Source organism: Carlito syrichta, unplaced genomic scaffold, assembly GCF_000164805.1.
Source record: "Carlito syrichta isolate Samal-C Ts95f unplaced genomic scaffold, Tarsius_syrichta-2.0.1 Scaffold302608, whole genome shotgun sequence".
Taxonomy (NCBI): Eukaryota; Metazoa; Chordata; class Mammalia; order Primates; family Tarsiidae; genus Carlito; species Carlito syrichta.
The window spans coordinates 416,950-439,584 of record NW_007246704.1 but is presented as its reverse complement, the minus strand read 5'-3'; the positions used below and the strand labels follow the sequence as shown (position 1 = coordinate 439,584).

General features: G+C 41.9%; 2 protein-coding genes across 2 annotated transcripts in view; one reads left to right on the top strand and one right to left on the bottom strand.

The window, feature by feature from the left end:
* BRD7 (bromodomain containing 7) overlaps positions 1–17,605 on the top strand; it is a 48,120-nt gene extending 30,515 nt beyond the window's left edge. Inside the window, exons 8-18 of the mRNA XM_008057020.2 lie at positions 3,907–4,091; positions 4,995–5,118; positions 7,037–7,112; positions 9,679–9,786; positions 10,057–10,192; positions 11,493–11,604; positions 13,514–13,570; positions 15,541–15,652; positions 15,937–16,080; positions 16,287–16,430; positions 17,375–17,605. Coding sequence (XP_008055211.2) covers positions 3,907–4,091; positions 4,995–5,118; positions 7,037–7,112; positions 9,679–9,786; positions 10,057–10,192; positions 11,493–11,604; positions 13,514–13,570; positions 15,541–15,652; positions 15,937–16,080; positions 16,287–16,430; positions 17,375–17,430 — 1,254 coding nt within the window. The 3' untranslated portion in view covers positions 17,431–17,605. The remainder of the gene's footprint in view (positions 1–3,906; positions 4,092–4,994; positions 5,119–7,036; positions 7,113–9,678; positions 9,787–10,056; positions 10,193–11,492; positions 11,605–13,513; positions 13,571–15,540; positions 15,653–15,936; positions 16,081–16,286; positions 16,431–17,374) is intronic.
* A 3,385-nt stretch (positions 17,606–20,990) lies between these two features.
* The window catches only part of ADCY7 (adenylate cyclase 7), a 24,069-nt gene continuing 22,424 nt past the window's right edge, over positions 20,991–22,635 (bottom strand). The window contains exons 23-25 of the mRNA XM_008057019.2: positions 22,435–22,549; positions 21,429–21,553; positions 20,991–21,217 (exon numbers count right to left, since the gene is read on the bottom strand). Coding sequence (XP_008055210.1) covers positions 21,071–21,217; positions 21,429–21,553; positions 22,435–22,549 — 387 coding nt within the window. The 3' untranslated portion in view covers positions 20,991–21,070. The remainder of the gene's footprint in view (positions 21,218–21,428; positions 21,554–22,434; positions 22,550–22,635) is intronic.

Genomic DNA, 22,635 nt, shown 5'->3' with positions numbered 1-22,635 from the left:
AGAACTCACAAGGTAAGTCATATCTTTTGAAGTTTTTCTCACAGCTCTGAGTAGGATGAACCTACTAGTAAGTGACTACTATAGAGAAACGAATTGGGAATGATCCTGGTGCCATACCATGGCAGGTAGTCAGAAGATGTGAGTTTTAATTTTAGCTCTTCCACTTTCACTAACTTGTGGACCTTGGGCAACATATTAGCCTGGGGCTACGTGTTCTCATCCACCAAAAAGGGTTTCATCTGGGATTTCCAAGATGATTTCTAGCATTAATGTTCTGACTCTAGATAAGAACTAGAGTAGGAAGATACTGTGAAAAAGAACAGCAAAATAGGACAGGGATTTTGCAAATGGTTGGATGTAGGCCACAAGTAGGAGGAGGAAGAAGCCAGAATCGAGCACTTGAACCAGACACCATGGAGTTAAAGGATGATAGAAATGAGTCATGCATGTATAATTGCATATGATTTTCCAGTTTTTATGGTGATCATCTATCTGTATTACAGTTTTGCATTTAAAGATTTGCCTTCATGTGCAGATGTCTGAGCGTCTGTGTGATTGGCTGAGAGATTCTTGGATTCACTTAACCAGAAAAAGAAAAGCATTTGGATTGATAATGATTCTTGCATTTCTAAAATTTAGACAATATCTATTCCCACCCTTTCCCAAGTACTTTGGAAATTGTAATGTGAGCCAGCTACCTGTCTGGCAGAACATGCAGAGGAAATGGGAATTAAAATGTTTAGTCCATTCTTTGCATGAAGACACTGAATCTAGAACCAGGTTTAGAAACCCGAAAATGCTTGTTACTGTATTTGAAGTAGAAATACATTGAACAAATGCAGTCTTTAGTCACTCCCAATTATGTACATTGAGTTTTAGGAGGAATGTCTAAATTTTTTAATCATCTTGGATTTACCACTATTTTCTCTTCCTTAAATAGTGTAGTTAATACAACAAGCAAATTATTCCAGTGTCTCAAATTTTACTGTAGGTAGGATAGTTAGATGCACAAAAAATAAACTTTCTTCTCTACACTCCCTCCTTTCTCTCTCTCTCTTCCTTTCTTCCTCACTCCCTTCTCTCTTCTCTCTCTCATTTGTTTACCTTTTTTTTTTTTAAGATCTCTTCCTATTGAAGAACCCTACCCATCCTGTTATAGCTTCCTGTTGACTGTTCCCTACCCTAGATGGGAGGAATCATTACAACAGTGATTTTTAAATGTCTAAATATAGACCTTCTGAGTTACCTCTTCTAATAGTAGTTAGTGCTCCCAAGAGAGCCCAGCATACCCTTCCATGAATGGTGCCTTTTCAGAGATAAATGTTTTTGAATGTTCCTTGAATAGATTGTAGTCATTCATCATTTTTTCAGTTATGTCCAAATAGTGACTATTAGTAGACATGTTATTTTTATAAAAAATGAACAGATGAAGAACTCTTTTGATGTTGTAAATAAATACTTAAGTAGAATGCTACATTATAATACAGACAGAATAATACAGAACTATTTGTAGCGTAGTGGCTTTGGGATCAGAGCAGTCAGAGTTCATATCCTCGTTCTACCCTTTAGAAGCTGTATGACTTTAGGCCATGTAATCTTTCTTTGCCTTTTTTCTGTCCTGTAAAATGGGGATAATAATAGTATTTACCACATAGAGTTATGCCTGGTACATAGGTAAACACTCAGTAAATGTTAGCTATGTTAATAGCAAAGGTTCAGCCCTTTTAGTCATTTAGAATTGTAAAATTGGGGATTAATAAACAATATGCTGACTTGGAGACATTTTAATTACCAAAAAAGAAAAAAAAGACATTACTGTCAAGTAAAATTAAACTTAACTCTTTCCTGTGACTTGCTTTTAGTTTTAGAAAGTTTCTCTAATTGAATTAATTTTGCGCATGTTATCTTAACATCCCAAAGTGTTCTTTTTTTTTTGAGTTGGAGTCTCACTCTGTCGCCCAGACTGGAGTGCAGTGGCCGCTCCCAGCCACCGCAGCCTCGACCTGCTGAGCTCCGGCGATCCTTCCGCCTCAGCCTTCCCGGTACCTGGAATTACAGGCACGCACTACCTTGCTCGGCTGATTTTTTTATTTATTGTAGAGATGAGGTCTCGCCAAGTTGCCCAGGCGGGTCTCGATCCAAAGTGTTCTTAATGTGAATTCTGCTTTAAAATTCTGGAGTAGAAATAAAATGGTTAGATTCACAAAGTTTAAGGGGGCAAATTTGTTCCTACTGACTCTTCCGCCTTTAACCCTGAGCATTGTCACAAAATACAGAGTGCAGCCTCCATAGAGCTGCATATCAACAGAGAACTTTATGATCTGAGTCCATTGATTTGACCAGCATACTGCATGCCTACTATGTGCCAGCCCTGATTTAGGTCCCAGGGATATAGAAGTGCGTAAGACATGACTCAAGGGACATACATGCACAAGGGGAAACACCAAGGAACAATTATGGAAATAATCAAACCACATTGTTTAAGTGTGTAGCAAAATAAAATAGACTTTTCTTTTTAAATGATAATATTCAGTTTGTCGAGGATTCAGGTAAACTTTCAAACACTAATATATAAGTTGACAATAACTTTTCTGAAAGGCAGTTTGGCAGTAAGTATTAAAGATACTCATTCAATTTGACCTAGTGTTTTCTCTTCTAGGAATTTATCGTAAAGAGATAAGTTTCTAGAGATTTATTTATTTATAGTGATGCCTACAGGGTTTTTAATCTGTTAACTGAAAAAAATAGCTTTTACTGAGCATAGACTATAATTTCAATTTGGTGAAATATATAACACTTTAGAAAAGTACTAGAATGATTAACCTGTTAACACTGTTCTCTGGGTCATACATTAAGAAAGTTTTCTGCTCTACCTGTATCTTTATTTTTCTACAATAAAATATATTGTTTTGATGCTTCTAAGATTTCTTTAAAATGAAAGTCCAGTAAAAATAGCAGCTTCTGTGCTCTTGAGGATCTCACCATCTGTACTTACTAACAGTGTGGTGTGATGAGGAAAGCCCCGTCATAAGTGACAGGAGGCCTGGTCTCAGTCGCCAGTTTGGTGACCTCAGGTGAGTCATGGGGTGTTTCTGAGCAGCATTGTTGTGTGACTGATGTCTGGCCCTTCTTAGTCCTTGTTATCCTGGAAGTCTTCCCTGCTGTCCTGTAGAGGCTGCACTCTGCATTTCATCCAGTGACAGCACTCAGAGTTAAAGGCAGAGTAGTCAGGAGGAACCATTTTGCCTCCTTGAACTTTACCCAGACCCTTAACTGCAATGAAAATTTCACAGCACGTCATTGCAGTGGAAAATTAAGCACATATTTCACAAAATAGAAAGATGTTTTCTTTGGTTAATAATAAGATTATGCACTCTGAGAAAGGAACTATGTCACCAACCTTTTAGCCTCCTTAAAGCTTGTTGTTTTCACATAGCAAAATGCCAGAATCATCAGTGATCATATAGGACACCAGAGTATAGAGGTGTTTCACTTGCTCACTTGCTCTGGATTTTTATATACGTGAGAATTCTTAAGTTTCAAAAGATCAGCCAGCCTGCTAAATCTAAAATGTTAACATACTATTAAACTTAATTTTACTTTTTAAATTCAAGACTACAAAGAATGCTTCATCTTAATTCATACCTTCTCTTCTGTTAACTTTCTGATGGTGCAGTAAAATTGTAAAACTTTCTCTTACATTGGAAATTACACTTGAAGAATTGAAGGAATAGGCATTATTGTCCTGGTTTCTAACTACAATATTCTCGGTATAATTCCATTTAATTGTTTTTTTTCTTTTGTGATAGGTGACAGGATAAGTGCAAACTCTTGTGGGAAAAAAATGTTACTTTTTTAAAGGCTAATGACAAACGTACAATAAGAATGTTTTTTTAATATTTTTAGGAAAGGATTCAGAGCCTGAAGCAGAGCATAGACTTTATGGCAGACTTGCAAAAAACTCGAAAGCAGAAAGATAGAACAGACAGCTCACAGAGTGGAGAGGACAGCGGTGGCTGGCCAAGAGAGAGGGAAGACTCTGGAGAGGCAGAAGCACAAGCCTTCAAAAGCCCCAGCAAGGAAAATAAAAAGTAAAGAACCTCGGCAGTATTACCAGCTAGGAAATGGGGACATAGGCCTGACTTGGGAAGGCCAAGTGCTGGTGTGACAGGGGTAGTGGTTTTTTGGCATGTGGTACTCCTCATACAAAGCACTGTGTGGCATTGTCCAGACATATGCTGAATGTGTATTCTTAGCGGTTTTCAGACCTATAGAATATCTTTGGGAATTCATACTGTCAGTTTATTTAAATAGAACTGTCCGTTTAAGAAAAAAACATGTATTCATTACCTCATTCCAAAAGTAGCAGAAGTTCAGCATGAGCTAGAGCTTAAAGCTGCCTCCTCAACACACGGGGTGTGGCTGAGCTGTGTGCATGTCTTCTACAAGACGTCAGCTGGTGGGAGCAGTAATGTCCGCTGGTCCTCCAGGCAGTGACCCACACCATGGCATCCATTACTTATGCTATTGACAGCCCTCTCTGACTGCCAGCTCCTCATTGTCATCTTTGGGAGGTTGTAGTTAGCAGTTTGGGGTTTTCACTGTTATAATGCAAAGAAAGTAAACTTGTCACAAGTTTCTTTGCTCTGTTTCTAAGATTCACACATTTTAGTATTTACTTTAAAATTAGATTTTAAACATTGAATTTTTAAAAAGAAAATTTGTATTCTCCCCCTTCAAAATTGTGTTTGAGGTAGAATTTATTTTTGTGAATGTATCCAGAAAAACATTTATGACAAGTAACACTTGACAGAAAAAGGGAGGGAACTAACATATTAGGTGTGCCTTACTGTTTGTGTGTTATCATGGGCCCTTAACATGTCACTAAGGAACAAAGTCTTATAGGTACAAATGTCTCCACTTGTATTCATTTTAGAATTCATTTCAGTGTTTTCATTTTGCTTTTTTTTTTTTTATTTAATGTGTGTTTTCAGGAAAGACAAAGATGTACTTGAAGATAAGTTTAAAAGCAATAATTTAGAAAGAGAACAGGAGCAGATTGACCGCATTGTTAAGGAGTCTGGAGGAAAGCTGACCAGGCGGCTTGTTAACAGTCAGGTGATGGCATTCTTCCTTTCTCTTCTCTACCTACCAATTTGGGTCATCTAGAATTTTCAGTTTTTAAATTGCTTATGTACTTTTAATCCATATCTGCCATAGAGCTCTTCATCAGTATTAACACTTAATAGAAGAACAATTAGTAATGAACAGAAGATCTCTTAGGATTTTTTTATTTTGCAATGGGTTTTAAGGAATATTAAATGCATTTTCTACTCATGATTATTTTCAACTTTTAATGGGTTTTTCTGCAGATAACCCCATCATAAGTCTGGGAACATCTGTATTTGTAAAATACAAATCATATAAGATATATAGGATAGACTAGTCTTATCCTCTATTGTTGGATTTTTTTAATGGAGTTAATGTATTTTAAAATTGGAAAGTGAACTACATGCTTTAGTTTAAGCTTAGAAGAAAACATTTGTATTCTGGACTTTTGAAATTATATTGTTTAGTATATAGGCTTCAAAACCAACAGGAATCATACATCACTTTGGATGAGTCACTCCCCTCCCTGGTCCATAGTATCCTCCATTTTGATATAGTAGGAAGAACTAGGTGACCGTAAGAACCCACACAGCTCTTTTAAAACTGAGATTTCCTTCACCTCCATTTCTGTAGCCCGTCAGTGTGAAAATCAGTATCTGAGTTTAATGATGATAGCTACCTACACTGTTAATTTGATTAAAATAAGATTTTCTGGTATACTACGTAGAAGGGGGAAACCACAACAAACCAGAATTATCTTTTGGAGGGCGAGCCCCTTGTAATACATTCAGAATTCGTTCCTCTGGATCAAACGGTCAACCAAAGTTTTTATATGGAAGTTTTGAGAAGGTTGCATCATGATTTGTGGAAGAAATATCCTGAGTTGTGGCAGACAGATGACTGGTTCTTTCACCATGACAATGTGCCTGTCCACACTGTGCTGAATGTTAAGTATTTGGGGGGGGGCGGGGGCTTTTTTTTTTTTTGCGTTGGAATCTCACTCTGTGGCCCAGGCTAGAGTGCAGTGGCATACTCAGGGTCACCCCAGCATCGACCTGCTGGGCTCTGGCAATCCTTCCGCCTCAACCTTTCCAGTAGCCAGAACTACAGGCGCATGCTACCACACCTGGCTAATTTTTTATTTAGAGATGAGGTCTTGCCAAGTTGCCCGGGCTGGTCTTGAGCCCACGGACTCGGACAATCCACTCACCTCAGCCTCCCAAAGTGCTGGGTTTTACATCGAGCGCAGCCAGGTAGTTTTTGGTCAAAAACAGCATGACCCCCATGCCCCACCCTCCTTATTCATCCTGTGTCTCATCCCAAGCGACTTTTTTGTTTCCTCGGATAAAAAAAAGTCCTCAAAGGGAAACATTTTGCCAATGTGGAAGAGGTGAAACAAAAAACAGCAAAAGGACTAGAGTTCATTTTAATGCTTCGAGTTCAAAAAATCTTTTGAGCAGTGAAGAAAGTGTCTTGATGGGTGTATTGCATCAAATGGAGAGTACTTTGAAGATGACTGAAGTGTAAATATACAAGAATAAATACACAATTTTTAATAAATTCTGTATTTATTAAAATAAATAATAAATATGGGGGTTCCCCTCGTATATGTGTGTGCTACAAATTGAGCATCCCTTAATATGAAAACCCCAAATTTGAAATTCTCCGAAAATTTTGTGACAAGTACACAGAATTCTTTTAAATAGTGTATTAAAATACCTTCAGGTTGTGTATAAAGTGTACATGAAACGTGAATGAATTTTGTGTCCCATCCCCAAGATATCTCATTATGTATATGCAAATATTCCAAAACTAAAAAAAAAAAAAAAATCCAAACCCCTCTAGTCTCAAGCATTGTAGATAAGGGATATTCAGCCCCATATGCATAAAATAGTTAATTTCATTTGAATACTTTGGGTCATTGCAGTGCGAATTTGAAAGAAGAAAGCCAGATGGAACAACAACATTGGGCCTTCTCCATCCTGCAGATCCCGTTGTAGGAGGTAGGGTCACAGAGTAAGACTGTGCATGAGTATGATGCTATCTGGCAAAGAACAGTAACCTGGATTTTTAAAGCAACAAGCCTGAATGGTGATAAAACCAGACACATCATTATCCATAAAGAATTTAGCTAGACATCATGTATTTCATGGTAACAACTGGCCTAACTTTCACTTCATTCTAAAACAGGTTCTATAGATCAAGTTTTCTTTAAAATTCAGGGTACCTAAAGTATTTCATACCCACCATTAACAAAGCCACAAAAAGTAAGCAGTAATTTCAAGCCCAGCTTTTGACGCTATAGTGTTTTGCAATTGGTTATTTCTAGTGGTGTCTCATACCCTCAGATTATGACATAATAAACTTAACTGACTTTTCATTTAAGTGATTAGAATTAATGTATACCACATAGTACCTTAATAATAGCGTGTCTATTCTTTATGACTTTCACTGTGGTCAATAGAGTTCAGAAAGGTTGAGAGTCACTGTTTTGGAATCTCTGTTAAATTCTAGCTTTCTCAGATGATGTTTTAATGGAGGTAATATAAGGAATATTTTGAAATTTAGTGTAAGAACAGGAACTTTTGTTATTCAGCTGAGGAAAATCATGTATTATAATAAGATGTGAGGGTGTCAGTTAATAAATTCAATAAATATTCATTTTTGTACTACCATTATAAAATAAATAATTAGTAATGCAAAAATGAATAATGAGCCAGGTGTACTATAGCTCTTGCCTATATAATTCCAGCACTTTGGGAGGCAGAGGCATGAGAATTGCCTGAGTCTAGGAGTTCAAGACCACCCTGGGCAACTTAGTGAGATCTCATCTCTACAATTAAAAAAAAAAAAATTAGCCAGGTGTGGTGGCTCACACCTATGGTTCCAGCTACTTGGAAGGATGAGGCGGAAGGATCGCCTGAACCCAAGCAGGTCAAGGCTGCGGTAGCTGTGAGCATGCCATTGCACTCCAGCCTGGGAGACAGAATGAGACTCCTCAAGAAAAAGAATAATGACATTTCCCACACTTAAGGACATAGTGTCTGATACTTATTTGTTTGCTCTGGGCAGGGCACTGTCTTGGAAGCTTTGGTTCAGCGAGAACAGGGAGAGACAAGCCCCTTTACATTCTGTGGCACAGGGAGGGCACAAACAAAGATAATCTCATAAAGAGATGTCTGTTGTAAGTACTGCCTAAGTCTGTGTCTCGTGAATAAGAACTACAAAGGAAAAGAACAGAAGGTACCTGCCTAGTGTTTGGGGCCCAGGGAAAACGTCTTTGAGATGATATTTAGGTTAATCCCCACAAGATGAGCAAAGAATGCAGGAATAGCACAGGGAACAGTAGGTGGGTAAAGTTAGAAGCAAGGAAGAGCTTGATGTACTTGAAGACACAAAGAATGAGCCTGTGAAGAAGAATGGCAATAGACAAAAAGGAGCCAATGCTGTGTTTTAAAACAAAACTTGTTTTTTACTTTGATGTGAACTTTTCGTAGTAGAATTTTATATGATCATAGGTCAAAAAAAATGCCCCAGGATTGAGAACAGCTCTTGACAGTACAGCTGTGGTAAAACTCTGGTGATAGGTGATGTCTAATTAGATGACCCCTTAGGATCTGCCCCTTTCTTTGAAGCCAGATGTCTGGTCTCTACCCATGGTCTGGGTTCCTGGCTTCCCAGCTCCTGTGAACACAGTCAGATGTGACTCCCCCAGCACAGCAGCTCCTTCAGTAGGCCACTCGACTCATTTAAGGTAGAAGACACACATGTTCCTCCTCTCGGCTTCATCCTCCAGTACCAGCACCCTTTAGGAAATCAGATACCAGACTCACTGGGAAGGAAAGAAGATCTGATTGAGATGTTGGAAGTTTCTTATCAGGTGCTTTCACCATGCTCATTGCCTGTGATCATGTGATCATAGCCTCTGTGACCATGTTAGAGAGAAGGGTGATCATGTTATAGAAACTAAGACTCTTTCTACTGGGTACTGTTGGAGACCACATCTCCTGATAACATCCTTTTCAGTCATCTTAGGTGCCTACCCCATGGCTTGTGCGTATGTCACATCCCCAGTTTCATGACAGGGGTTCATTCCTGGTTAAAGGCTATTCCTCATTGCACTAAAAGTATATTCCTCATAGATATTGACTTATCCTTAAGATATTGAGTTCTTGTTGTCCTTAATCCAGGTATTTTTCCCTTACTTGGTCTTTTACTAACCTTTCTACTGGTTTACTTTTCATGTTAACGTTCAAAGTCCCAGCTTGAAATGTTTTCTTGGGTTTTGTTTTTAATAAAAATCTTGTTTTTAAAATGACATTTAGCCATAGTAACATGGTTATGAAGAATTCCACACAGCAGGAGAGTATAATGAAAAGGTTCAGGTTTTGGTCATGGCTATATTTCTTCCTTTCTGAGCTCTGATTTTCTTAAGAGTGGATATAGTAAGGGCTACCCAGCCTCCTTTGCAGTCATGTCGATGAAATGATCTACATGAAGACACTCAGCAGAGTGCCCTGTGAATTATGACCACATATGCCTCCTTCACTGCTCAGTGTTGTGTTTTAGAGCCTGGCTACTGCCCTGTGAGACTGGGAATGACAACTGGAAGGCTTCAGTCCGGAGTGAACACTTTGCAAGGGTTCAAAGAGGATAAAAGGAACAAAGTAACTCCAGGTGAGACTCCTGCCATGATAATCCTGTGAAAAGGAAGCATAATTATCACCCATTGCTTTATTCACTAGCACTCTTGATGGCATTTTTACAATATCAATCAGCTATTTTATAAGAACTTTATAAGTATCTGTTTGGGAGAAAACATCTATCTTAGATTTGTATATCAGTCAGTGAAGTAGTAAAGTTAGAAGGGCATAGTCTTTTAGTAAAACAAGAAAATAACTTGACTTACAGGATAAAGAACAATGTTGCATTTAATTTTTTCAACAGTGTTATACTTGAATTATGGACCCTACAGTTCTTATGCACCACATTATGACTCCACATTTGCAAATATCAGCAAAGATGATTCTGATTTAATCTATTCAACCTATGGTGAAGACTCTGATCTTCCAAGCGATTTCAGGTGAGTTACCAGTTAGTATTCTGGGTCCACATTTTTAAAAAATATTAATGTGCATTTATGATTTGTGGATAGACTTACAAAGTTATCCAAATGGTAGAAAATGTGTTCAGTAAATTCTTAAATTGATGATAATAGATCCATAGTTATCATTATTCTTTAATGGAAACAATATTTGAAAGAGAAAACTGGCCGAGCACAGTGACTCACACCTATAATCAGCACTTGGGAGGCCAAGGAGAAGGATCGCTTGAGCCCGGGAGTTTGAAACCAAAAAGTCAAACTATTACCTGGTCTTGGTGGGCGTGCCTGTAGTCCCAGCTGCTTGGGAGGCTGCGGTAGAAGGATCAGCACTTTGCGTCCTGTCAGTGTAATAAGATGCCACCCTTACTTACCAGGATTCTGGCTCAGGGTGGTGCCAGTCATTCTTCTAGATGCTGGGCAAAGACTCAGCCCTCCTGTCAGATGATGACAAGGGTGAAGAAGGAAAGTAGCAAAAATAACATAGAGTAGTCCTTGGACTGGGAGATGGGGGCAGTTTTAACAAGAGTAGTCAAGGAAGTCTTTGCCATGAAAGTGGAAGTTGAGCAGAAGTTGAAGGAGGTGGGGAAGCAGCCTGAAAGGAGAGCATTCTAGCCAATCTGCCCTGTAATTTAAAAGGACATTCTAGCTGCCATGTAGGGAACAAGCTGCAGAGAGACCAGAGAAGTTGGGAGGTGAGTGAGCAGAAGCCGGCTCAGGGTTTCTTGACTGAAGTGGGTGTGAGAGAGAGAAGTCAAGGATGATTCTGGGGTTTCCAGACTGAGCCTGCAAGGGTGTCCTTGCAGTTTGCTGAGAAGGAGGCACTTTTAGAACGCTACTTTGGGGAAGGACCAAACATTTCATTTGGATATTTCAAGCTTGAGGTGCCCATTAGACATCCACATGGAACTGCCCAAAGGGTGTGGTCCAAACTGAAGGTGCAACGTGGAGAATTTTATGAAACTCATAGAAAGTCCTGAGGTGAGTAAAACCCCTTTGGGGGAATGTGAAGGGGGCAAAGCTAGATGCTTAAGGACTGAGCCCTGTGCCCCTCACTGAGGTCTGATTTTTCTTTGGAGGGCCCCCAGGAACATTGCATTTTTACTGTGTTCTTGATGATAAATTTGTTGCCGGTAAATACATGCAGTGTTGTGTCTAGACAGGAAGTTTGGCATCCTGGTGTATAAACTAAGGGCATCTAAGGGAAACAGCTGGCTCTGATGGGAGGAGTAAGCCAGTGGAGATAATTTTTGTGGAAGTGACTTTCCTAACTCTCTTTCAGCATCCATGAGTTTTTAGCCACATGCCAAGATTATCCGTATGTTATGGCAGATAGTTTATTGGACGTTTTAACAAAAGGAGGGCATTCCAGGACTCTACAAGAACTGGAGACGGTAAGAATGCTGCTGAAGAGAAAGGGTGATTTACCATTGACTTTCAAGCATTAGTTATTCAGTGTTGCGAAACCATGGGATTAACCAGGGTGACAACTGAACTTAGTTCCCCTGAAAGTGAGCCCAGCCCGTTGGAGGCCATGGGTGGAGGACAATGAACGGAAAGGAATAATTCAGCCAGTGGGTCTGTGAGTCCAGAGCATTGTCATTATCTCCTAATCTTGGGAACATGGGACTCAAGAATGGGATTTATAACTCCAAAGGCGGCGAGGATTGAGTACCCTGACAGAAAAGGAAAGTTTTGCTCAGTTGACTGAAGTGATGGAGAATGGCATTTTCCTTGTGTAGTTATGGCACAGTGGACGGAGCCTCAAGTTAACAAGTAGGCTTCCTCATTGCTGTCTTTTATTAACACTTGTAAACTATCTCTAGTTCAGTTGGAGACAGTTCATAATCTGGAGTAACTACGAGTTTTGGAACCAGAAAACGGTTCTACTGATGTAGAAGAGTGTTGATCTCCAAAATGTTCTTATCACCATAGAGGCACTCTGTGTCTCTTGGAGGTTATTACTTTAATGGCAGCTATGACTGTAGTGCCTTCTCACAACTGCATGTATGGTGGCTGGGTGACCTGTCAGCAAAGTTGATTACTTAACTTCAGTCAGGTCAGGTTCAGTGATAACTGCTATAAAATACCAGCACGTGTACTGCTTTCCTTACATGACCTAAAAAATATTAAACTCCTTATCAATTCAAAAATATTTTTTACTGTGTCCCTTCCATCAGTTAATCTGAATTAATTAATAGCCTAACTAAAATTGAATATTTTTCATTTGGTGAATATGGCAGTATATTTGAAAATGTAAAGTGTCCCTGTCCTTTGATACAGCAGTTTCTCTCCTCAGAATTTATCCTAAAAAATAAGAGTTATAGGCCGGACATGATTGTTCACATTTGTAATCCCAGTTCCTTGAGAGGACAAGGTGGGAGGACTGATTGAGGCCAAGATTTCTAGACCAGTCTACGCTACATAGCAAGACCTCGTCTCTATAAAATATTTTTTTTTTTTTTTTTTTTTTGAGTTGGAGTCTCACTCTGTCGTCCAGACTGGAGTGCAGTGGCTAGGTGTGGTGGTACATGCCTGTAGTCCCAGCTACTTGAGAGGCTGAGGCAGGGGAATCATTTTAGCCCAGGAGTGAATTCAAGGCTATGGTGAGCTGTGATCATGCCACTGCACTCCCACCTGGGCAACAAAGTGAGACTTTATCTCAAAAAAGGGGGGAGGGGAAGGGGAGAAATGAGAGTTACATATAAGGATACATTGTTTATATTTTTCAGAAATTGAGAGTTGGTTAAATAGCTCACAATATAACCCTTCCAAGAAAGATTATATCCTTACTGCTTATGTCCATGATAAATTTATCTGTTGTTTACATGCATATTGTATCTGAATGGTAGGGTTATGAGGAAGCTTTCGCATTCCCTGTAGCATTTGATTATTTTACAGTAATCCTCGGCTGTCTGAGAATATTACTCTGTTAATACAAATTAATCCCCAGAATTCCTTCTCGCCTTCTCCTTGTCAAAGATTTGCCTGTTGTTGAAAATAGACTCCAACTCCATTTATTTAGGTATTTATCTGCCACTTATCAAATGCCTTCTTAAACATGCGTTAGCTTTTTGGTCAGGTATGGAAGTATCTCAGCATCACCAGTAGTAAGTACCCAGCTCATAACATACTCTCAAAATGCCAGTAATTATATTTAATTCATATTGGTTTTAAGAATTCTATTTCAGTAGTCCATAGTATTCCTTTTCTCTTGCCACGAGGCTCTGGACAGTTTTCTATCTACTTTGATATGTCTTAGTATATGTTTTCCTAAAATGTTATTTTTCTTTATCCTTATAGTCATCACCTGAAGACGAAGGCCATACTAGGACACTTGACACAGGAAAAGAAATGGAGGTGATTGTATTTTATTCTTTATAAGAAATACCTAAATGGGGAATGAGCTAAAAGGCCCAATGCCGAAGCTCAATTTATTTTTAAATAAAAATATTCATTGAGCATCATCTGGGATAAAAGATGGGTTTTTTGCCTATGGGGAGCTTCTTGGTATCTAGTGCAGTAGCCCAGTGTGTAAACAAGAAGGCCAAAACCACCTGCTCTGTGGTTGTGAATGTGTGCGTTGTGGTCCCCTGGCATGGAGGCGCTCCTCACAGAGGGAATGCCGTCCCTCCTGGAGCTAGAAGGATGCACAGGCTTTTCCCAAGCAGGCAGAACTGCATGTGTAATGACACACATGAATCTGAGAGAGCAGGGCACGTTTGCCTCAGGTTCAGAAGGCAGGACCATGTGGTCCTTGAGGAGAGGCTGCGTGAGGACCTCATGGTGAGTCTTTGCTGCACTGTGATAAAATGAGGAGATGGAGGGGACTGGTGAAAACCTGCAGAACTTGACTAAGCCAAAAAATAGCTAGCATACTGATAAAAGGAAGAGAGTAAGGACCACACCTCTTCCGGGCATGGTTGGGCCGTTGTTGGAGGTGTAGGCCTGCAACTCCAAGGTCAAGCTGTGGGTTTGGATCTGGAAGCTGTTGAGGAAAAGGTCGAATTTTATTTGTCATCTGAATGAATAAGACTGTCCAGGGAGAACAACCTGGGGAAAGGTTGAAGGGTAGAACCTTGGAGAAGACCAGCAGTTGAGGTAGGAAAATCATGAAAGAATGTTAAGCAGAAGAGACAGTTCAGCAGTGTCAGAGGAGAAACCAAGTGAGAAGGGACCAGCAAATTTCATTTCAGCTTTGATCAGATTCAGTAAGACAGGGTGGGTTGGGGGCTGCAGGAAGACTGGGGTGAGTTTAATGAGTGGAGGAAAACTGGACTTCAGGGATGTAAGATTAGAGAGTCTTTAGCTGAGGTGGAAGAACAATTGAGATGGGAAATGGATGAAGATGTAGATGATATTTACACAGTCATTCTTTAGCTGAGGAGGAAGAACAATTGAGATGGGAAATGGATGAAGTTGTAGATGATATTTACACAGTCATGTCATTTTCAAGGAAATAGGAGCCAAACAAGGTCACATGCTTAGTGGGGAGCAGGAGTGAAAGAAACCTTGAGAATGGGAAAGGAAGCTAGGAAAGAAAAAGACTCTTAGGTTGAGTTGTGACGTCCCCACTGAAATGGCAAGCTATGAATTCATACTAGTGTCCCGTTGCACAATTAACAGTTTTTCTCCACCACACACTTTTAGCCCATATGTAGGCAGAAAAATCAGGTGTTCAGATTGAGCTTGCAATATAATACACAGTATAAATGGAACCATTAATTTCTGGTTACTTAATACCTGAATTGGTCTGTTCCTAAAGAGCGGTGTTGAGGTAATGGAAACAGGCTTACGATTCCAAAAATGAAACTCCGTTCTTTTTAAGACTGCTTCTCCCATGCAATACTGACAGCCTAGCTGTGGGGCCTGGAGGAGACTCCAGAAGTCTCTTATGTTAAAGATCTACTCTAGGAATGCCAGTACATGGAGTAGGTGGGCTGAAACACCTTTGGGTCTCAAAAATGTAGACGGCATAGTCACCAGAAGCTCTCCACAATGTAGGCAGTAACAAGGCTTTATCTTTAGAATGTTGTCGTATGAGACAAATGATGCAAATTGTGTAAGACACATTACACAGTACATTACATTATTACAGAGAAGTGTGATTTTTTTTTTTAATGGACACTATTTTTTGCCAGGATTTGGAAAATAGTGTGTTCTGCCAGGGTTTTAAAAGCATGTTCTGAAAAGGCATTTTTCTGGAAGCATCAAAATTAGGACTCCAAAGTAAATAAGTAGAAAAACAGCTCTAAACACAAGCAATCTTGCTAAGCACTGTCATGGCTTAGCAAGCCCAATTAATTGCCTGTTTTTTCCTTTTGAAGCAGGTTACAGAAATAGAGCCAGCAGGGCATTTGGACTCCAGTACCCAGGACAGGCTCATAGCTCTGAAAGCAGTAACGAGCTTTGGCGCTCCCGTTGAAGTTTTTGACTCTGAAGGTACATGTCTCCTTAGGGATTGATGGAAACCCTGTGTAACACAAGCACTCAACGCTGCCTGTCACATCATTGCAGATTAACAGAGCTATTACTTGGCTGACCAAGTCAGATGAATAGTAGAGCCTGCTGTGGTGTTGATTTAATTTGAGAGGGGTGCCTTCTTTGAAGGGAGAAGCTAACTGATAACTAGCAAAGGCCCTAGAGCCAAGGACTCAGTTTACCACACAAGACCAAATACAGGTATAGTCTGTTTGCTTTAGTGTGTTCTTTTTCTCACCATACAGAAGCGGAAGTATTCCAGAAGAAACTTGATGAGACCACAAAATTGCTCAGGGAGCTCCAGGAAGCCCAGAATGAGCGTCTGAGCACCAGACCCCCTCCCAATATGATCTGTCTCTTGGGTCCTTCGTATAGAGAAATGCATCTTGGTATGTTGCACCTTCAGTGAAAGGAGAGTCAGGGGACACTTACAGGAAAAAAACTGAGTACAGTGGTAATGCTACTGTAAAGGAATGCTGAAATGAAGACCATCAGCAGTTTATTTTTGGCATTTATACATTTACTGTTCTTTTGGGTTTTTTAAAGTTACCTAAAGGAACCGCTTTTCAAAACCTGGAACTTTTTTTCTTTTCAGCTGAACAAGTAACCAATAATCTTAAAGAACTTGCACAGCAAGTAACTCCAGGTGATATTGTAAGCACATATGGAGTTCGAAAAGCAATGGGGATTTCCATTCCTTCCCCCGTCGTAGAAAACGGCCTTGTAGACTTAACAGAAGGTACGTGCCCTATTTCTGTGGGAGAGTGGAAAACTATTGTGAGTACAGTCGTCCCTTAGTATCTGCCAGGGTCTGGTTCTAGACTACCCACGAGAATACCAAAATTCGTGAATGCTCAAGTCCCCAGTACAAAGTGGAGTAGTATTTGCATAGAACCTACGCATATCCTCCGTGCACTCTGAATCATCTCTAGATTACTTATAACACTGTAATACAATGTAAATGCTGTGTAAATTCTTGTTATATGGTGTTTTGGGGGTCTTGTTTTGTTTTTGAATCAGAGTCTCACTCTCACCCAGGCTGTGCAGTGCAGTGTCACAGTCATGGCTACTGCAGCCTCAACCTGCTGGGCTCAGGCTATCTTTCTGCCTCAGCCTTCCAAGTAGCTGGAACTACAGGCACATGTCACCACAACCAAGTAATTTTTTGTTTATTGTAGAGATAAGGTCTCACCAAGTTGCCCAGGCTGGATCTCAAACCCTTGGGCTCAGGCAGCCCTGTCACCCTCAGCCTCCCAAAGTGCTGGAATTACAGGTGTGATCCACCACGCCCAACTGGTATCACTTTTTCATTGGTATATTGTTTTGTGTTTTTCCCAAATATTTTCAATCCACGGTTAGTTGAATCTTGCACATGTGGAACTGCAGATATAGAGTGCTGACTGTAAAAGGAAGATCCGTTCTCTTCCTTCAGATAACATTTGAAAGGTTTTGTCTCTTTGTTTTTAGTGTATAAAACTACTTTCCATTTTCTTTCCATGTCATCCAAAGAATTAATAAAGATTTCCAACATTTGTCAGAAAAGCTACAGTGATGATCTAATGCACCTAGTTTTTAAGCTTGGATGTGACAAAGAAGGGCTGTCATTCTGGATGGTAGCTTTCCCTTCACTTCCCTTGTTTAATGAAAAGGGGGAAAAATACTGAATGGTGTCTTTTCTTTCAGATTTTGAAGAACCTGAAAAGATTGATGTTGCTGAATGTGGACCTGATGGGATTTGAGGCCGACTGTTATTTGATTATATATTTATGTACATATTTTCTCATTCTTAACTTGGAAATGCTTTTCAAAATATATTAAATATTTGTAAATTGTGTTTTTAATTAAGCTTTGGAACAGTTCATTTTAATGCTCCAGAGATTGGGCTTCTGGTAGGTAACAAAGCCGAACCTGGGACCCTGAGAGGAGTACCGATGTATCGGCAGTTACCTTGACCTTTCCTGGACTGAATCTGGGATGAACCGATGGGCTGAAAAGCGAAGCAGACCCCCAGATCGCTGTTCTCCGCCTTTGCCACTCTCCTCGTTAAGGAAATGCCAGCTGACTGGTTCTGAATTTACTGGATCGCCTTGACTTGATTAAAAGTGGCCCTTGTAAGGAAGGGGTAGGGCATGGGGCTGTCCACACCCAGGCGGTGTTCTTTCAGAACAGTGTTGGTGCTGCTTTCTGTCTCAGCAGACAGGACGGCAATTAAAAGACTTCTTTAAATGACCCCAGCGTTATACACTTGAAATAACTTTAGGACGCACAGTTCTGGCTCTGCCCCCATGACATACCTGATGGAAGTGTTGGCTCTGTGTGAGGCCGTTAGGGTCCTCCCCCACCCCCGAAAAGCAAATTGTTATAGCACGGTAACATGTCCAATGTTCTGTTTTTCCATTTTTTAAAGAGTTACTTGGAATTGTAGCAAAGTGATAAACCAAATAAGGTAGTCTAAATCATCCTTGAATATATCAGAGATTACCAAGCTTAAATGAAAGTCTGCATTGCTGTTTACTATTTTTTATCTGAAAGGCCAAGTGCCCCAGCAGTTTAATTATTTAAGTGGGCGGCCATGAGGCAGACGTGTGGTCCCTTCTATCCCCAGTCACTAGGCTGAGGTGAATGGTGATTTTCCTAATCACCATTCCTGGTTCAGCGTAGAACCTGTTCAGAATAGCAAGAGAGAGAATTCAAGATGGATGTAGCCCAGGTGAGTGAACAAAGTTTGAAGACCCTTATACAGAGTCCTTCTGTAAAACAGCTTGGCGAGAAGCAGCCAGTTTATTTTCTTGACTTTCGAAATTGACATTTAGGAAGAACAAGTAGAATGTTGATGAAGAATCGATGTTTCAGGAGACTTACAGATGACCCAGTCTCTTCAAACCTACTTAAAGTCTTATGCTGAAGGAATAAGAAAATTAGATAAAATGTGTTTTTATCAAGTCTTGTTAGAGTCTGCTTTCAGTCTTTAAATATAATTAGGCAGTAACCAATTCTTAAACTTTAGATGCACTTGGCTAAGGCCAGTTCCTGAAGACAAGAAAATATTTAAATTCAAAACACCTTAGAACATTCCAGTTTTCCAAATTGCTAATTTAATGTATAAAAATTAGGGTGTACTAGTACTTTATAAAAATGAAACAGCATCTTGAAACAAATATTACAGATCTATAAATATTCAATACACAGAATAAACCTTGCATGTACCATCTGAAAGCATATTTCTGTACATTGACCTTTACATACACAAAGTATACAGTGATTAATGATCTTTTCTTTTAGGAAATTTCCTTAATAAGTAAACCAGACACCTCAGGTATTCTTGCCAGTCAGTGAGGCCACTTTAGGAGGAACTTGAAGGAAGTCCTTGACCCACTGTTAGGAAAGAGACTTGTTTCTGTCACAAAACAAAATGACACCTGTGAAGAAACTACTTGGTGATTTGAAAACATTTTTTAAAACTGCAGGTGGTTTTTAAGGTCAGTTATATTCTATGACCTGAACATTGAAAACTAAAAACTTATAGTCTTAGCACAGCGCTTTAATTGGAAATAAAAATACATGAATGGTAACAAATTATTTTTAAAACTCCCAACCAGAACTTCTGTTCCTGAAGAAAAAGCATAAATATTACAAAAGTAGAAATATACTGATCTCAGGCCTAGTGCGCTGATGTGTTTCTACATTAATATTAGCAACACAAGCTTTCCCGGCTTCCCAGGACAGTCCCCACTGGGCAAGCCTGGTCACTGCTAGATTTTAAGAGCACAGATTTCAGTATTCACCTGAAGGCAGCCCTTTGTATGAAAAGTTGGTGTGCAAAAGAGGCAACTGAAGCTAGGCCGATTTCCCTTACCAGCACTGTCGCCATAAAATTCCTTTCTGCAGCAAGTCCTTATGTCATGATTCCAGTTACAGGCGACACATCAGTGCTGCCACTGGTCCTCACACTTCAGTGCATGTTACAATAAGCCTGCCCCTGACCTCGGGCTGATAAAGCCACACAGCACGGGCAGATGGGTTCCCTTTCTGTCCCCCTTGGCTGTGTACTCTTCACCTAGGGGAGCACTTCATCCCAGGACCAGGGATGACTTCTAGCTGAGAATCCCTGCCCTGCAGGGAGACTCGCTTGTACTAGAAATCCCAGGGACGCTCAGTTTATAACTTCTGGTGATGGCGTCAGTTCAGGAAACAGAATGGGAGTCTTGCTTATTTCTTCCCTTGCAACAGGGTGCCTTTTTTGATTCCTGGGGGGCTGAAGCACAGTGAGACACCATCTCACACACCTGGCCTTTTGCATTTGCCTTGACGCATTCAGGTTTGGAACAAGAACGTCTGGGCACCTGTGAGAGGGCTGACCTCCCAGGGTGGGCACCTCCACGCACACTCATGCTGAGCAGATCCTTCCAGTTCAGAGGCTTTCCAGTTAGCTACGAAGACCAAAGGAAAAGTGGTCCAAGTTCTCTATACAGACTATCCCTTTCCAGTAAAACAGTAAGAGGCAGATGAAGGGTGGCAGGGAGAGTTCGGGACACCTGAGAGGCCAAGGCCAGACCCATGCCAGGCACTCAGCCCCAGGTGCTGGCTTAGAGCCGCTTGACTCCAAGCCAGGGCTGCCCTGCTGCATCAGTTCACAGAACTCTGCCCCACAGCCGGGCTGATCCCGACGCTGGACCCTGGGCAGAGGCCCTCTCACATGTCCGTGGCTAAAAGACAGAGTGTCCTGAAAGGAAGAGACTTCTGTCTAGTGTTTGAAGAGTCGAAAAGGACAAAAACCCACTCGCAATCCATTTAAAACGCATGCCACAAAAGACAAGCACTGAGGTTTTCTCTGCTGTTTGAAAGCATTTGCTGATTTCAAGCCCCCTTTACAACTCCATTCACCAGAATGCCTGCGTAGCTCCTGCAGCCAGTCCCACTAGGGAGAAGGGACTCCAGTCCGTGCTAGACAGCGCGTCACAGTTCCCCTCTGTATCTAGAGAAATGAGTCTCACTGCAAGCCACAGGCCACTGAGGTGGACATCTGGCTAGGTCACGCTCTAACATCACCCCTATAGCACCTCCCAGAACAGAAACCTTAGTCGCAGGTACAGGGTGTGCCAGGGAGCCTCTTCCAGCTGCCCGGAAGCTGTCACAGACCCTGCGCACAGAGGTTCCGGCTGCCACTGGTGTCACAGTTCAGCGGTAGCCTCGGGCTGGGACCCGGTGCTGCCTTTGAGAGATCCTGTTGCACAAGCCCACAGAAGCCAGCACAGCCATCTGCCAGGAGGGGCTGTGGCTCACGTGGCCTTTAGTGGCCGGCGTGGGGCCAAGTTTTCTCCTTCGCTGCTCCTGGGAAGGAAAATGGGCTTCCAGCGTGTTCAGATCCAGCAGAAGCCCTCAGTTCAGCCCCAGCCCTTGACACTTGGCAGTGTCTGTGCAAACGAAGTAAGTCCGCAGCTCGCCTTTGCCTTTGACATTGATCAGGCCCCGGCATTCACAAGAGTAACCCAGGCCCTGGAGGATGGTACACGTCTCCTCAGTAACCTGCAAAGGAATAATCTCGGTCTTCGGAGACAGAAAGAAGGCCTGTGGGAGACAGGTGGGCTGGGGAGCAGCCAGGTGTCTGCCCTCCCTGAAGAAGGTGACCGCAAGAGTCAGGAGCCGGCCACTGGCTGGGCCAGCAGATCCTAAGCCCCAGGCCCCTCGCCTCTGGGAGAGCTTCCCCTCAGTCACGTGCTTCCCTGATGGGCTTTACCTGGATTTTCCCCAGTTCCCCAGTGCTCTCCATTCGGCTGGCAACGTTGACCGTGTTTCCCCAGATGTCATACTGAGGCTTTCGGGCGCCGATCACGCCAGCAATCACAGGCCCGTGGTTTATGCCTGAAGGTAAAGGCAGCAGGGCAGAGCTTCAGGCTTCTGCCCCCAGGAAAGCACAGACTATCCCCCAGCACAGAAAGGGGAACAAAACCAAACGAAGGTGAAGCTGGGACTGCGCCCAAAGTCAGCCAGCCATGGGAGGTTAAGCCGGGATGTGCAAAGGACATTCCCTGGCCGGGTCTTTTTCAGACTCGGACACAAGAAGGCTAGGTTTGATGTTAGCACACTAGCACTTATATCTGCTAATTTTTTTTTCCCCTTTTTTTCCGGTCAAGGTCTCACTCTGTTGCCCCAGCTTGAGTGCAGTGGCACAATCATGACTCACCACAACCTTGACCCCCTGGGCTCAGGTGATCCTCCCGCCTCAGCCTCCCAAGTAGCTGGGACTACTAGCACACCACCAAACCTGGCTAATTTTTGTATTTTTGTAGAGACAAGGTCTTGTCATGTTGCCCAGACTGCTCTCAAACTCCTGGGCACAAGCGATCCTCCCTCCTCGGCCTCCCAAAGTGCTGGGATTCCAGGCTTGAGCCGCCGTGCCCAGCTTGGACGTCCCTTTTTACAGTGAATACACAGGCTCGGCGTACAGAACCTTTGGCTAACTGCAGCCCGTCCCGTTCAATAGCTTTGCTTTGTTCTCCATGTTTTGAGGCCTCCTGTTTAGTTGGTGATGCGGCTGCTTTCTGTAGTGATATACTTTCTTTAAACTTTCCAAAGTAACTCCACAAGCCATAGGCAAAGAGGGTCACAATTCTCCAGCCGCTGGGCTGGTCAGATCAGAGGGGTTTCTAAAACCCCCTAGGAGGCAGTGAGGCGGCTATGCCACACAGGCTGGGGACGGGCTTGCTGGAGGCTGGGGCAGCGTCCCCGGTCCCTGGCCTCACCAACTCGGAGGCGGAAGGAGTTGAAGGAGTGCCGATTGATGCCGTCTAGCTTGCTCATCAGGGCGATGCTGAACTCCACCATGACACCGATGTGGGCGTGCTGCCGCCCTGGATCCTGCGGGACGGAGGCCGTGGTGGCACTGACATACCACTGCAGCTGGGGACCCTTGAGAGGGTCTGTCCGTGGCAGAGACTCGTGGG